The sequence below is a fragment of the Calonectris borealis genome, chromosome 3 (genome assembly GCF_964195595.1).
Source record: "Calonectris borealis chromosome 3, bCalBor7.hap1.2, whole genome shotgun sequence".
Lineage (NCBI taxonomy): Eukaryota > Metazoa > Chordata > Aves > Procellariiformes > Procellariidae > Calonectris > Calonectris borealis.
In genome coordinates this window covers 68434699-68451291 of record NC_134314.1, presented here as the reverse complement: position 1 = coordinate 68451291, position 16593 = coordinate 68434699, and the positions used below count along the sequence as shown (strand labels likewise).

At 43.3% G+C, this 16593-nt stretch overlaps 2 protein-coding genes across 5 annotated transcripts in view; one reads left to right on the top strand and one right to left on the bottom strand.

Moving 5' to 3' along the window:
* The first annotated feature begins 2913 nt into the window (after positions 1–2913).
* FUCA2 (alpha-L-fucosidase 2) lies at positions 2914–15855 on the top strand. The gene is made up of 7 exons (XM_075146014.1): positions 2914–3241; positions 6330–6517; positions 8207–8546; positions 9176–9386; positions 10747–10937; positions 12191–12299; positions 13751–15855. Exons 1-7 carry the CDS (start codon positions 2922–2924, stop codon positions 13889–13891), a joined length of 1500 nt encoding a protein of 499 aa, XP_075002115.1. The 5' UTR covers positions 2914–2921; the 3' UTR covers positions 13892–15855.
* Positions 15051–16593, bottom strand: part of PEX3 (peroxisomal biogenesis factor 3) — a 261856-nt gene continuing 260313 nt past the window's right edge. For all 4 annotated transcript variants that reach the window (XM_075146013.1, XM_075146010.1, XM_075146012.1 and 1 more), the window contains 2 exons: positions 16253–16349; positions 15051–15852 (listed from right to left, as the gene is read on the bottom strand). In XM_075146013.1, coding sequence (XP_075002114.1) covers positions 15769–15852; positions 16253–16349 — 181 coding nt within the window. In that variant the 3' untranslated portion in view covers positions 15051–15768. The remainder of the gene's footprint in view (positions 15853–16252; positions 16350–16593) is intronic.

Genomic DNA, 16593 nt, shown 5'->3' with positions numbered 1-16593 from the left:
TTTGGCAAAAGCAAAATCAAGCCCCGTGGTTTTATTTTCTGGTGTTTGTTTTACAGATACGCTTTTATGACGCGATTCATCTTTAAGAGGATATTTAATGTTTTCACTGCTTTTTGCAGGCAAATCATTTTATATTCTGCCTCAAATAAAATCCTTGCTGCCCTGAAGCCACTGGCACAATGGCAAAGATAGACAGGACTTCACCCTGTATTTTTAACGCATCCAGTGCCACGTTATCTAGCTATCAAACATGAAAGTCCCATTCAGGCTGTATGAAAACATTTTAGCAACTACCACTCCCCAGGTCTGAATCAAATCCTATCAAGTCTGAAACACGTCCATGTGAAATTCAGTTACTGGCCTCTGCTTCTCACCAAGCAACCGAGTGCCCTCCTCTCAACGCCAAGCCCCGTGCAGCTCCCCAGGCGCAGTGGTTTGGCGGTTTTCCCAGCAGTCATGCGGCTCAGGCACCCTTCGCCTTTGTCCAAGCAATCGATCCAGTACATGAGTCTCGTATGTCAGCCATTAGACAGGTCAAAAGGTCTTTTCTGCTCAGCATCTCCCAGGGAATTGCCTTCATTATTCTCTCTCCTTCTTCCCTCCGCTGACAGAGCAGCCTGCTCCTTCCCTAGCTGCGGAGAGCTTTCCCAGCGGGACTGTGCTGCGAGCGTGAGAGGCAGGGGCTTCTCCTCGTGGGGTGCAGCAGTGAGCTCCACGCTTACAGACCTTCCTGGGGGGGCCCGGTGGCTCCAGCACCGTGCGGGCAGGCACGCTGTACCCAGGTTTAGAGAGTTTCCTGCAGTTGCAGGAATAACGCCGGTCTTGCATTATTCACAAAATCTTACAATGTACTATTTTTATTATTTACCCTTTGCAGCTTGCATCATTACAGATGTGACTGTGCACTGAGGACCTTTTCCCTCACTGGAGATTTCAGTAGCTGTGCCTGTGTGGGCTGGTGACATTTTCTGAATCTGTTTACGCCTTAATCAGAAGTGTACTCATGGCTGCTATTTACTGAACTGTTTCCTACTACTTTTTTTCTTTTTTTTTTTTTTTAATTTAAAGGATGTGATCAAGTTCATTATTGAAATACACAGTTCCTGCTCCAAATCTCACCAAAGTCGATGGCAGGTCACTGATGTCAGTGGGCTTTGGGTCAGACCCCTGAGCTTTTTTTAAATCGTTTTTCCTTTAACGCCTTTTGAGCCACAGAGCAGTTGTAACTTTCGTGTGCTGTATGGAATAAGCTTCAGAGAGTCTACTTCAAGACTCCCACATTAAGGGGCTGCTCAGTGTCTGCAATCCTTTGGTACTATCAAAAAGAAAAGGAGAACATGAAGAAATCCAAAGATAAACTAGAAAAGATACCGTAGCAAGAGGTCAGAGGCATTTAAGGATTCTTTTTGAGAAGCAAAGTGATGTCTAAAGGGGTGAAGGTAAAAGAAGACATAGAGAAAGTAGGTCAACATTGAACGTAAAAGAAATACGACGAGGCTCCTATTGTGATATCAAAGTACTTTTGTAAATCAGAGTAATGTGAACAGTCAGTCAGAAAGAATGATACCATGGAAGTCACAATGTTTTTTATCAGCCTGTAACTTAATACACTCATCAAGGTACGTACATAAATGAAAATATTAAAAAATTATGTTCTTCTCATTTTCACAGCCCTTTAGGTATTTTTGGATAAAACCTAACAGCTGTGGTTAATGGTCTGGAAACTGAAGTTCTGTTTCCATAGAACAGCATCCTTCCCAGGTGGAGAGAGATTAATTCATTTTTAACTGTTTTGATGAGATTGCCTAAGAAATTTCCATTCCTGGTGATGATTTTTGAAAGTTAGTATTTGCTGAATAAACCAAATTATTTCACAAAGGCCGTTCTATGGCTGCTGCAGTCTGATGCAAAAATACGCAATTCGGGCATCGGGAAAGATGGAAGAAGTGCCAGCACGGGCTACAAAGATGCTGGAAGATGCATCTTTTAAAGTATGTGCCTGCCACCCATGATCTGCAGTACAAATGCTTTGTGTCATCTACTGAAGCAAGGCAGCTTCAGCACAGGCTTCCTCTGAGGCCATTCTAGTGGTCAAGGAAGTATCTCCTTGACAGGCTTTGGGGCACCTCTCTACCCTGGAAGCCATCACGTACTGGAGCTGCAGAGCGATGAACTGGGGAAGGGAAGGGAAGGGAAGAGGGAAGGGAAGAGGGAAGGGAAGAGGGAAGGGAAGAGGGAAGGGAAGAGGGAAGGGAAGAGGGAAGGGAAGAGGGAAGGGAAGAGGGAAGGGAAGAGGGAAGGGAAGAGGGAAGGGACACTGACCCTGTGGTTGGAAGCAGGCGAGAAGAGCAAATCCAGCAGGCCGCCGAGGCCACCTCTGAGGCAGACCCTGGCTGCAGATCCAAGACTCAGGCGGGATCAGACTGCAGATCCAGCAGACCCCGGGCAGGCAGCTTTCGGGCAAGCACCGAAGGAGAAGGGGCACTGCTTTCCTCGGTGAGGAGGGCAGTAACGAACCCCACGCGGCCGACCGGGCGGTCAGGGCCTGGGGCGGTCAGGGCCTGGGGCGGTCAGGGCCTGGGGCGGTCAGGGCAGGAGGAGCACGGTGAGATGCTGGCCAAGGCAGAAGTCAGTTACTTCATTTTCTTCAAACCTTTAAAATCCAGGTGACAATTTGTTACCGAGCAGCCAGATAAAACAGCATCGACGGGGACGAGACCCCCGACGGCCGGCGCGCTTCTCCGCACAGAGGAGGGGAAGGACGCGGCACTGCCGAGCCTTGGGAGGGGCAGCGCCGGAGCCCTTCACCTGCAGGCGGTAGAGACAGGCCACATTTTGGCCGGAGGGCGGCGGGCTCCGGCGGAGCGGGCGGCGGGGCGGGGAGAGCCTGAGCCCGCCTTGTGCCCCGGTCCGCCTCGCCCATGGCGCCCGGGCTCCGCGGCCTCCCCCGGCGAGCGCCGCGACCCCCGCCCTCGGGCGCCTCTTCCCCCGGGTCCGCCGCCGCCGCCGCCATGTTGGGCCCGCCCGGCCGCGCCGCGCTGCTACTGCTGCTGCTGCCGCTGGGGCTGTCCGGGCTCCTGCCGGCGCGGCCGCCGAGCGGCGGCGGGCGGCCCCGGTACGAGCCCACCTGGGGCTCGCTGGACGCCCGGCCGCTGCCCGCCTGGTTTGACGAGGCGAAGTTTGGGATCTTCATCCATTGGGGCGTATTCTCGGTGCCCAGCTTCGGCAGCGAGTGGTTCTGGTGAGCTCCCCGGCCTGGCCCCCGCCCCCGCCCCGCCGGCCGCAGCGGCCTGCTCGGCCCGGCCCGGCCCGCGGGCCTCTCCGGCGGCGGCGCCCCGCAGCCCCCTCAGGCCCCGGCGCCGCCGTGGGGCAGCTGGGGGGGTCGCAGCGAGATAGCTGCTGCTGCGGACGAGTCGTACCAGCGATCTGAGGGTTTGCTTGGAGAGCAGGTGGGGTTTGGTTTGGTGTCCCCCCCAAAGCCCTGGTTAGGTTTAAAGCCCCTCTGCAGGGTTACCCTGGAGCTGAGGTGTGTGGGAGGAGGTTCATTTCCACCTGAGGCTGGTCAGTGAGACCAGGGACTCTATGGCGACGTTTACAAAGGAAGCGAGTTTGATGTGTTTGTGGTATGTCTGACCATCTGTCTGCCCAGCCCTAAAACTCTTGAATATGTTGGCTAACGTTAACCAAGGTAAGCAGAGAGCTTGTAGAGCTGAAGGATATGGTTTCCACAGTGTTAGTGAAAGAGGCAGCTGAGTGGCAGAGGGAGACCTCTCCAGGGCTGCGGTGAAGGGCCTCTCCCCGGGCTCTCCCCGGGCTCTGTGGGGACGAGTGTTGGGGGTCTCCCAGCCTCCCCGAAAGAGCCTTGAGCAGCTCTTGCTGGAGGGCCGTGGCAGCGTTTGTGGGGAGCATGGGAGTCCATCACTCCCTCTCTCCATTGCTCTCTCCATCGCTGCCCTAGCTTGCCAAACTGCCTGCAGTTTTCTCGTGCGTGTTTTGTGCTGTTGATGATTTTCTTCTTTTTTTATTATTATTTGTATTAAAGAGTACTTTCTACTTAAAAGAACCTAAAGCTCTGATCCTTCAAATCATTTTAGTTCAAAGGCTGAATAAAACGCTTGGTTTGTGAGTGTTCACTGGTTCAGGCCCTTTGGCTCTAAGCATTTTTTTGCTATCTTCTTTCCATGCTCTACCAAATACTTCCTGTATGACTTCAAGTGAGTCACATTATCATTTACAATATGAAGATAACAGCAGCTCTGTGGCAGAGCTATGGTAAACCTTAAATGCAATATTCGTAAAACAAACAAACATCAGTATAAACAAACCACAGTTTTCTGAAGGCAATATTTGGCCCGCTCTTCTCAGAATTATGTTCAAGGGTTTCAGCAGTTTTTTAAATGTGGACTCTGTTTACTAATTAATGACTTTCTCAGGGGAGGCGGGGCTAGCTTTGAGTTCAAGCCTTTTGAGTGCTGTGCTCTGATACTGCTACACAGATTCAGGCACAAGCATTCATTTTTTTGTTGTTGCCCAGAACACTAATGTAGTTGATGAAGTTGTTTTTTATATCCCTGTTGCCTCCCGTCCTTAGGCATGTGGGTGTGAAGCTGCTTCAGGGCCTCCGGCAGCATGTGCAGTCAGATGACTGAGATCCTGTGTAGCAGCTTCAAATGGAAGGTCATAAACTCTGATATCACTCAGCCCATCCTCCTTCCCTCAGAGCTGCATAACCTTGGTCAGGATGTTTCTAGAACCTAATCCTGTCAGAGTAGAAATGCTCACGTTGCTATCAAACCATGCGATGAAGAGAAGCAAGGATGTTATTTGTTTCTTTATGCGATTACATACTTTAAAGTTAGAGGGGTTTTTTTTCAGGTTCTTCCATGGAGGGAGGCTGTCTCAGCCTCTCTCTTCTTTTCTTCTTTTTCCCCACTGGCTGCCAGAGACTGTGTTTGTTTATGCTGCAGGCTGTTTGGGTAGGTTACAACAATATTCATAGGTTACTGTGGTCTTACAGAACTGAGGTCAGAGTCCAACTCAGGACAGGAGAGAGAAACATATTTCAAACATTCAGATTCTGGCCTGTTTTATTCCTTCACTTTCAATTTGTTTGCATTTATGTCTAAATTTGCCAACAGGATTTTTGCTGCTTGGCTTTATTCATAGTAAGGTGAATGCTTTCAGATCCTTTTCCCGTAAGTATTAGCAGTCACAACGTATGTTGTTAGAAGGTTTCCAGCCATAAGGCTGTTTATGCAGTAAGGACTGTCGTGTGCCGTTTCTGGAGCTCCTCTTTCATTGCTAGGTAGGGGAGGGATGGAGCAGGTTGAAAATAAAGAGTGCTCTGTTGGTGATTTATGACCTCTGCCCATCATGAGAGTGAGAGACCACCTTCGGACCACAGAGCGAAGCTCCAAACCTTGCTGTGGACTAGACCAGTTGGAATAGTGACAATACTGGATCAGGAATTGATGTTATAGGGAAACACAGGATAGACACTGTCCCTGCCATTGCTAGGTGGGATGCAAAAAGAGGTTGTCAGCTTATTTTTCCTTCTGATTCCTAAATCTGTGTGCACTGGTCCAGTGGACCGAGGTAGGTGTGTGCCTGCATGCTAGAGCCTGTGGCAGAGGTGCATTTGTAAGTGTGTAGGGTTCTTGCAGAGGCAGGCTCTTGTTGGAGGACTTGCCTGCTAGTAGGGTGCCTTTGCTTCAGAGCCTCGCGTGTGCAGCAGCTGCAGTGCTCTGCAGTCACAGCTCTCTCCTGCTCTGGGACCGTGGGTATCCGCTCACACATCAGGTCACTCGGCTGTGTTTGGCACAGAGAACTGGACCAGCAGAGGGGTAAAGCTGCTGGCCCGCATGTTTGTGGGTTGCAGGTGTTGCAGTGTGGAGGGCAGAGCAGAGAAGCCTGATGGCTCATGTGTGAGACTTGAGGAGGGTGAGTCCAGAAAAAGTGCATTCCTCGTGCCACCTGAGCTGCTTACGTGGGCTGTGTAGCTGTGCTCTCTAGTATGGTTTCAGGATTTAGCTACTGAATAAGACTGCCAAGTATAGTTACTTTGTGACATTGCTCCAGATGAAATCCTGGGGTCTTTCCGAAGTGGAGTGCTTGAAAGAAGCAGAGCATGGGGAAAGAGGACAGAGAAAAGTAAATCTTTGATAATTAATACTGTAATGTTCTGAAGCAGTTTTACCGCATTGCCAGTGTCGTGTACCTCCAGTGCATGTGCCTCTCAGTGTGAACGCAAATAGGAGCTGATGATTTCAATTCTCTTTTCTTTGTCTAAAAATGCACCAGTAGACATGTTTTTGCTCTATATTTTGTAGGTGGTACTGGCAGAAGGAAAAGAGAGAGCCCTATGTGAAATTTATGGAGGCAAATTACCCACCTGGGTTCAGTTATGAAGATTTTGGGCCACTATTTACAGCAGAATTCTTTGATCCCAACCAGTGGGCAGATATTCTGAAGGCTTCAGGTGCAAAATATGTTGTCTTAACTTCAAAACATCACGAAGGTAAGTGGAAGCTTTGTGAATGTTAGAAATTGCTGCATTTCTGTCAACAGAAGAAAAATTTGAGTGACTTTCCTGCCTAGTAAGAGAGAGAGAGAAAGCCAGGCAGGCTTACCTGCCCCAACCCACCCAAAGAGGAAACAAACCACCCAAGAAATGTACGTGTGTTTTCCTGGCTCCTACACAAATGCTATGGCCAGGAAGCTTGCATAGAAGGAGAAACAGATTGTGCCATTGTTCTCTTGCTGTAAGACAGCCTGAAGCGGTGGGGGCAGCTGAGCTTCCTGCAGTAGCCATAGTTTATTTTTTATTGTGCAGTTTATTGCTCAAGGAACCACAAAAGTGAATTCTGCACTGCTTCATGTATGGAGAGCTGCTGTGTACAGGCAGTTAACAAGCTCCATAGGTTTCTCCAAGCAATTTAGGAGTGTGTTCCAGAAGTCAACTTCAGAGTTAGAAACATACACAGGGTATAGCTCTTCCTGATAGAGTGCATAGAAGCCAAGACCTTGAACCAGGTCTGGAACTTTATGGGCACGATTGATTTTTGGCACTGTAATTGTAAGATACTCTGCAGAGAAAAGTAAAGGAAGAGAAAGTGGTTGGAAGGAAACATGGTAGCAAAGAAAGTATAATACACTAAGATGCAATATGACAATACATCTAGTGAATGTTGTTGGTGTTTGGGGAGATGTGGGTTCAAGACTGGCAACAAGTAAATTGTGAATTTTAATCTCTGCTCTAACACACATAAAATCTTGATCCTGATGATGCCCGTGGTGTAATTCCCAGTGACTTCAAAAGAACCGTGATTCATTTAGTCTGTCCTGCAGCCTCGGGCATGAATTTTTAGCTTGTTTGTCTAGTCGATGCAATTACCTGTATCCAGTTCAAAAAATACTGCAAGATTTATTATGCAATGAGTATAAAGCAGTTCTAAGGTGAGAGTGGAGCTCTTCTGGCAGTGGTCTAAGTCTGCAGTGCGGTAGTACTTTTAAGTGCTTGTGCTGGGTTGCTGGATGTCTGAAACGTTAAATCCCTCCTGATATTTAATGCTGGTATTTTAAAAGTTGTTTCAGGAGTTTCTGCACTCTGCTTCTATACATGTACCGAGTGGTTGATTGAGCTGTTATAAATGTCAGGACAAATGAAAAGTGAACATTTGCATAAGATCTAAACAGAAGGGAGGAGAATAGTCTTTGAATGCAAATGATAGCTTGTGCATTCTGCAACTGAGAAAGCATTTTATCTTCCAATTGTTGAATGTGTATTCACAATTGACATTTGATACATTCAGTGAAAATGTAGATGCCTCAAAAGTTGCTGTATTTCTGGTTAATTTAATTGGGACATATGAATGGCATGAATAATGAAGGAGAAGGAATAATTATTCCAGTACAGAACGGGAAGATTGGATGATTTATATGTATAAACATATAAATGCATACATGTATGAATAAAAGAATACACAAAGATATTTGGCATGGTGTTCTGATGTTATGACTACTATCATTGTGCATAAACAGATTATAGGCATACTCTGTACCATGATAACAATATTATCACATATATGATTTTTATTATTTTATATCTATTTCTTGCAACACACTTGCAAACTACTTTCCAGAAGGAGGAAATATAACTTCCCCTCTTCTGCTTCCCTTTCTTATCCTTTGATTTTTCTCTTTTCAGGCTTTACTTTGTGGGGGTCCAAATATTCTTGGAACTGGAATGCTGTTGATGTGGGACCGAAACGAGATCTTGTGGCTGAACTAGCAACATCTGTTAGAAACAGGACTGACTTGCATTTTGGGTTATATCACTCCCTGTTTGAATGGTTTAATCCCTTCTTCCTTGAGGATGCCACCAATGTCTTTAAGACAAGAAAGTTTCCAACCAGTAAATCATTACCAGAACTCTATGAAATTGTGACCAAGTACCAACCAGAAATAATTTGGTCTGATGGGAGTGGAAATGCGCCAGATACTTACTGGAACAGCACAGGTTTCTTGGCTTGGCTGTATAATGACAGGTACATAATGATGCTGGTTTAGCTCCTTATCTGAAATTCTGTTCCGTGTCTAGTTTGTCTCGTTTTCTGTATATTTTGTGAAACCTATTACCCCTGCTTGCGAGGACTTAACTCAATATTAATTTTCCTGAAATAGAGAATCCAGATCTTCCCTACAACTATCAAAGCTTGCTTTAGAAAAAGACTGTTTCATACTTTTTTAACCACATTTGCAAATTAATCAGTTAAGATGGTATTGGTTATTCTACCTAATCATATTCTTTCCTAAGTATTGTCTACTGCACAGACAAACAGGATAGCAGGATAATTTGAGAATATGGGTACATCATTGTCATTGCAGACTGAACATCCGGCAGTGGATGTGAAGTGCAGGCTGATTTCTGGCAGACCTCCTGTGAAAGTCTGCAGCTTATTTCCCTAAGAAGTGCCGATCTGGACCTTTTACTAGGAAAGGATGAGAACAGGATTCCTGAAATTGCACTTAATCTAATTGTAATAAATTAATAGTGCAGAAGTCATCCTAAATGTTAGTTTCTGGGAGGGAGGGGTGTGCGTGGGAAGGGATTACACTGGCTGTGACTGTGTTTTTTAGAATAAAAATCATAAACTGAAAACTTCTCTGTTTCCAGCCCAGTCCGGGACACAGTTGTGACCAATGACCGCTGGGGAGTTGGCAGCGTCTGTACACATGGTGGCTTCTACACTTGTAGTGACCGGTATAACCCCGGCCACCTCCTGCCTCACAAGTGGGAGAACTGTATGACTATTGACAAGAGGTCATGGGGGTACAGGAGGAACGCACAGCTTGACGATTACCTTACAACCGAGGACTTGGTGAAGGTACAGTGGGACAAAGGAGTTGCTTCTGATTCTCCCTCCTGAGCATTATATTATGCTATATAACATTTCAATTATGTATCTATTTTTATAAAAAATACTATTTTAATTGAATAATGAATGGATGAAATAATAAATTATTTTGTTCATTTGCAGCAGGATGGAATATCCATGTAATTCTTATTCATTTTATAGAAATGACTAAGAGAAAAATTATCTAGTAAAAATTCAGTCAGTTTCTTAGAAGCTGTTTCCCCTGTGAGGAACTGGCTGAAGACTGATCCGGGTAGACTCATAATAACCTTTTCTACTAAGTTTTTCTAGTAACTGCACCTCTAAGTTGATGAGAAGCAAACAGTTGCAGTTGCACAGTTCCTGTTTAGGATTGTTCAGTTTCTGATTGAAGGCTACATCTTTTTGCCATTCTAGCTAGAAACAGTTTATAACTCTTAATAGTCCCTTTACCTTGTAATGAGAAACTTTGCTTTCATCCCACTTCATTTAAAGAAGAAACCCCAACACGCTTATTACACAGATAAACACTAGCAGATGCAGACAGCTGGCGTTAATGGAGCACTGATTTCCTTTCCTAGACTAAGATATCAAAAAAGATTTGAAGCTTAGGAAAGCTGAATGAAAGGAAGACTGATCGATCTTTGCATTAATTGCAAAATTCATCTAGTGAGGGGAAGATTGTTTGTTATTGTTGCTTAATGCAGGTCTCTTCCTAGTACTGTCCTTGCAAAAGATAACTTGAAATTGAAGTAACCTCTTTTCAGAGGCAGAAGGTTTAAAGTCATTCAGTAGCTTGTCTCCAGCTGTCTGTTCCTCAGACTTGTGCATCTCAGTCCATGATCTCTGGAGGGCAGTGTGGATGTGAACACAAGTATTTATGGACTTTGTGGAAGGCTTCCTAGTGTTCTACAGATGTCTCTGTAAAATAGGGAGAGCATCAAACAGAGGAAGAAGAAGGAAGTTGCTTCTCTCAGCTTCAGTAAAAACGAAGTGCCATCTATTAGTCTTATTACCTCTCTTACAGAGAAATCATCTATCCGTTCTATCACTAAAACCCTCATGAAATTCCTGCACAAGTCAAAATGTTAAAAGGTTTGTAGGATCTGATTCTGTTAGTGAAAAAATGTATTTTGGGCTGTTTTCTGCCGTGAAAATTGACAGCAGAGCTTTGTTTTATGGGAGCTTAAATTTTGAATTGACTGTTGGGGTGACGCCCAAAGTCTAAACATGCAGCAGTAAGATAACTCATTCATTTCATCATTTTGAAGCAGCTTTAGAAAGAACTTCAAATATATGATTTCATTAGCCGTAACCATATGTTCTGCGTATGTGTTTAAAAACATTTCAGCAACTTGTAGAAACAGTGTCTTGTGGAGGGAATCTCTTGATGAATATCGGGCCCACTCACGATGGTCGCATCGCTGTTATATTTGAGGAACGCCTGAGGCAGATGGGTGCCTGGCTGAAAGTCAACGGAGAAGCCATCTATGGAACGAAACCATGGAGAGCACAGAACGACACGGTCACACCAGAAGTGTGGTACGGCTACTGAATCAAAGTGTAGGCTGCATAAAGCAGCAGCAGCGTGTGTGAAATTTTGAAATTCTTAATGACTTGATGCTACAGAAATCACCATCTTACTTTGTATGCTGTGAAGAAATTAACCCTTTTGTCAGTTTAAGTAGCTGCACATAAAAGTGTGTATAAAACTGTAGGTAGACGATGGGTGTCAGGGAATGTAGTTTCGGGATGATGCCGAGGCTGAAGGGAAGGTTGCAGGTGTTTCCATAGTGATCTTGTGCTTCTTAGTGTAGCTGGGAACAGAAACTATTAAAAAAAAAAAAACAAAACAGAAATATAAAACTGCTGTGAAGTGTTTATCTGTACAAAGGAATACTTGATGTCACTGTTTAGAGAGAAAGAGGGGAGAGAAAGAAACTAGAACTCAGTCTAGCATATTCTGCATTTCTTTTTAAGGTAGAAGTGCATGGGAAGATAACAGCAATTGTTTGGTCACTAAATTCAGCCAGTCTCTGGACTCTCCTCTGCCTTTGTTCCTCATAACTGCTGTAACGCCTTAACGATCCGTCAGGGTTTTGGTCTTGACCCTCTTCTCTGCCTCAGTGGGCCTTTTTACTCCTGTTCCCAGTAAGATTTGGCTATCTGGCTTTAGCCTTGAAATGCTGAACTGTTCACTATTTAGTAAAACCACTTCCAAGAGCAATAAAAAATTGTAACTAAATGAAGGAAGGAGGGAGGAATGTTTCAAATGTATATGCCACAAGATTTCCAAGGACATACTGTAGATAATGTCTGCTGAAATTAAATTTTTAAAAACAAGCTATGCAAGGTGGAAGCTTTATTGGCGCACATACTCTTGTTAATTTTTTTTTTTTTCGTGGAATGTCTGTATGTTTCTGTATAGATGTGAATTACCATATTTTTCTGAATATAACCCACAATTATCTGATTCCCTCTGCCCTGCAAGTACCTCCTTCCTACATGGCTGAGCAGCAGTGACTTATTATATGCTTGCTAAAGTTACTACAGATGTTTAACTCTGAATTCAATTCTTTAATAGTCCCTATTATCTCTAGTTTTTTGAAACACATTTTCAAGGAACAGTACTTTTAATAAAGGGTATAAATTGTCTGAAAAGATCATTGTGTGTGTGAAAATGTAATTAATACCGACTTTTCAAATCCATTTTTCCAGTCTTGAAAGCACTCTATGTATCACTTCAGAAAATTTACGAGGAAAAACTGACATGCATTTCTGTTCCCCATTTCCAGGTACACTTTCAGCCCTAAAGAAGGCAAAGTCAATGCTATCTTCCTTAACTGGCCAGTCTCTGGGATTCTGGACCTTGGTGAGCCACGGGCTAAGCCTGGAGAAACACAGGTGAAAGACAACACCCCCCCACACCCCCACTCCCCCCTTTCCCCTTTAGAAGAGTGAGGCTTTTAAGACACACTGCAAGAAACGAACATACTCTGAAGGAAAACACCTCTAGGATTTGTCATGTTCCTTCAGTGTTTATTTTAGTTTCTGGCATCTTTGGGAATGCGTAACTCTTAGGACAGAGCACATTGGAAGAGACCCAGCAAAATGTTTGTTTTCGTTCTGGGACCTCCTTGTCATAGTCCTCCCAGTGGGATGTTTCTTCTCCAGCAAACAAAGTTAGACTGAATTGTTGCTGGGATGTGTTTTAGCTTGCAAACTAAGGATCATAAAAAGAGGCCAAGCAGGAAAAAAAAACCTGCCGCCCCTCCCGTTTCCTGTGTAGACTCTAACTCAGCATGACCTTTCTTTATAAATAGCCATCGTCACGACTTTGGTGATATTGTAACTGCTGTCATGGTGCAGTAGTTTCAAGTCAAAGCCCTGCACAAAGGGAAAACACACAGAGGTTCTTATTGCCTGGGGATGCTAAATAGTAAGTCAGCACGACCTTAGATGTGTGTCTTGGAGCAAGCAGTGGTCAGAAGTTGAGGACACTGATGCCGCACCTACACTAGCAAGTAGCAGATTTATAGAGCAGAACAGCTGGTGCTGAGGACAATATCAACATTGCATTTAAGGTGGGGATTCACTTTGGCTTAGCTCTGTCCTGGTCTCGTGCATTGGATGTCCACTAGCTGCTGAAGTGCATTAAGGGTGTTTCTAGACCATCTCTTCTGGTCTAGTTCCATATGAAAAGAATCTCATTAGCACCAAGACAGCTCTGTGATCAGGAAGAAAGAGTAATTGCATCTTGAATTTTGAGGAGGCATCTAGATTATATGTGCACAAGAGAGTAATGATGTTCCTCAAAGGTAGAGACTCGTCTTCAGCTGCTCCACTATTTTCAGTATTTCACCAGCTGGCATAAGAGTTTCACCATAAAACCTACTTGTGTGGTTTTAGTGGAGGGGTTCTTCAGGTCAGTTTTGTTCTGAGTTATCTGGCTGCATGCTGTGAGAAATACTGCTCACTCAAGACTACAAGTTCCATCATGGGAAACAGGCATTGCAGAAATAGGTGATACAGAGCTGTGTCCTGTGGTACCTGGATCCCTGCTTAGACCCAAATCCCATCCCAGATACTTCTGAAAAGTGTTTATGTACCTTTATCACCTAAGTACTTCTCAAGACCCAACACCACTAGCTTTATTGCTTACATATCTACTTTGCAAATGTTTTTCTACTACCTTTAATCATTGTTTTATCGTTCATTTGGTTGATAAGTGGCATTTAAGGATAATTGGATAGTAAAGTAGCTATGGAACAACATTTCTTTTGTCAATTTTGCAATTATATGCACTTTGAAAAGGCACTGCACTGTTCTAATTACAGTGTATGTTTCTATCTCAGGTGAAGCTGATGGGCTACAAGGAACTGCTGAAATGGGTTTCCCTGGGAGAAAAGGGAATTGCGATTGCTCTACCTCAATTAACTCCCAAGCAATTGCCGTGTCAGTGGGGCTGGACTTTGCAACTGACTGACATAAACTGAGCCATACACCGCTGGAGCCTGGGGTAGTAGGGAGCGCTGATGTTTTGCCCAGTTTCACATCACTGGTTTCTAACTCTCACTTGCTTGACTGAGAAACATCAGTAACTTTACTTTTTTCTGAAAGGTGGGCTGTTACTAAAGGATGGAATGGAATGAATCTCACGTGGAATCTAGCACTAGGTAGTTGCATCTCTGCATACAACTTGTTTCTTTGAAGATGTGTGAAAAACTGAGCATCTGCCTTGACCTCTGCACTTTCTTCAGTCAGTTTCTTGCCAAGTTATGTGAGGAACAGAGGGGGGAAAAAACAGGTACTAGATTTTTAAAGTCATGAGAAAGAGCAAAGCTAGCTCAAGCCAGTGTTCAAATGCACGCGGTTAGATTTCTTGCATTAAAGGAGGTATACAACTGACTACCACAAAACTGTACAGTAAGAACTGTCAGTTTTAGAGAAAAGAATAAACTTTTTCCAGTTGTGTGCAACAACTGGCAGCTGGTAGTTTTAGCTGAGTAGGGTAATGTATCTGCAGGAACAGTCCTATAAGGGTTAGGAATTCATCACAAATGCATGGAGGCAATGCAGATGTACGTCTTCATTTCTCATCATGAAATTAATTTTTATCTGTTCCTACTGTTAAGTAATTCTGTCCATTATTGGGATACAAATAAAGTGGGAGGGTTTTTTTTGCTGTTTTGTGTAATTTTACATGGTTAAAGCTGACTCTTGTTTACAGCATTGTTTTTACGCAGTTACCAGGGTGCATGCTGTGGACTGTTAAACAAAACATATACTTCAGTGACTAACTTCTTTTTAAAAAGAGAAATAATCAGGAGTTGCTAGGGATCCTCAGCTTTGGCAGAGAGACAACATTTTAAGCTGAGGGTAGGTTGCATCCAACTTGAAAAATTCCCAAACTCATCATGTGTCAGGATGTGTAGGGACAGACTTGCAGCGTCAGTCTGCAAAGAGGGGGAGGTATAGGACAACAAAAAGCATGAATTGTTTCAGTGTAGAGATCAAAGGTTTATTTTTCCTGAGTAATGTTAATAAGTGCAAAATTGTAAGTTAAATTTATTCTTTCAACTATGTCAAGATTTTAAGTGATGAGCCAAATGAGGTTATTGCCTTTCCTGCTAGTGATGTTAATACACACGCAAATTTTACATTAAAATATTTTATTACAATACAGACAATTGGGCTCAAAATTAATACAAATTAAGATAAAATATTTACAAGTTAATGTGTACAGTGTAGCTGTTTGAACAGCATAAACAAGAGAATTTCTAAAAATCCACATTCCTTTAGTATTAAGTAACAGAGAGCACACCCCCCCAGCTTGTTTAAGAGGAACGTGCATCAGTTGGCAAAGGCTTTCTGAAGAATGAGAGACTCTTTGGAATAACATTTGTAAAGTTAAGGAAAAAAAAAAGAGTTTTCCTTTATAAAGAAAAATTTGGGAGAAGATGAAGAAGCCTCACTTCATTCTGCGATTCTGTGCTATTCTTAGATCACGATCATTAGTTTTTTCCAAAACTTATACACCCCAGGCAAACAAATGGGTTTTTTAGTAACTTGCTGTAATACTGCCACCAGATGCCTTTCAGATGCAATAAAAATAATCGAATTATGGAAGAGTTTAACCACTTTTTTAATAGAAAAGTCTTTACATACAATGATTCTTTCAACAAGAATATTTTTAATGGGGGTTTGAAACAGAATTCTATTAGAACAAAAAAATGGGCTCACTCCCACTTTTTTCAGAATGTTCTTTCTGCTGGTCTACCACTCCTACACCATTATAAAATTAACCCAAGTCTCATCAGTAGTCACAAGGGGTCTGTTACAAATACACGATCTAGTCCTATAAATGTGCAGTTCATTTCTCCAGTTGCTGAGGGGTACTAAACGCTTCATAAACATTAGCAGCAAAATCTTTCACTTGTTCCATCATCAACAGGTCCTGGAAGAAATTTAAAGAATAAATTTGCTTAATTAAACACATCCACCACTATTCTGATTTTGCTGCAGTACATAATTCATCACGAGAAAAGCACCTGGCACTCCCACAGAGATCTAACTCAAATTTCTTGCTTTAGAAAGGTTTATGGGCAGAACTGCAAGTAGAACCAAGTCGAGAGACCTTTTTGTGCTTCTGCACAGTTTAGCAGAGGGAAGAGGTTCTAGAAAAATAGCATATTTTTGGAAGATACAAGTTTACAAAAAGCTTAAGTTATGCCAATTGTTTCTACTTTTTTTTAAAGCCACTGAAATTAAACAGAATGAAGGATGTTATTAAAAAGAAATATAAACGTTAATTTCAAAATTTTACTTGGGGTATTTTAAATAAGCAAGGTTCTTACCTGAACAAAGTGACTGGGTGTTTCACTGCATACTGAATGGATCTGTCCATTTATTATTGGAATTATCTTGGCTAAAGGAAGACTGACACTGGAAAGACTAGAAAAGAACAAAAAAATATTGACCTAGACCTGCTCTGACATTAGTAAAGCCACTACACTGTGATTATTACAATTCTAAATAATTACTACTTCAAAAGTAAGAGCTGAAAGACTGCAAACTAAAATGTACAGATGAAGTTGTTTTTCCCTATCAAGTCTTTAATTTAATATAGAGAAGTACCAAAGCAAATTTCAGTTGGTGTTCCTGTTACACACAGTATCACACTTGCTTCTCATGCAAG

What these genes read in the sequence shown, in the direction of transcription:
- FUCA2 (XM_075146014.1), top strand. Translation starts at nt 2,922, where the DNA reads ATGGCGCCCGGGCTCCGCGGCCTCCCCCGGCGAGCGCCGCGACCCCCG. An exon ending in TTCGGCAGCGAGTGGTTCTG is followed by an intron (nt 3,242 to 6,329) that starts GTGAGCTCCCCG and finishes TATATTTTGTAG; the next exon opens with GTGGTACTGGCAGAAGGAAA. An exon ending in CAACCGAGGACTTGGTGAAG is followed by an intron (nt 9,387 to 10,746) that starts GTACAGTGGGAC and finishes AAAACATTTCAG; the next exon opens with CAACTTGTAGAAACAGTGTC.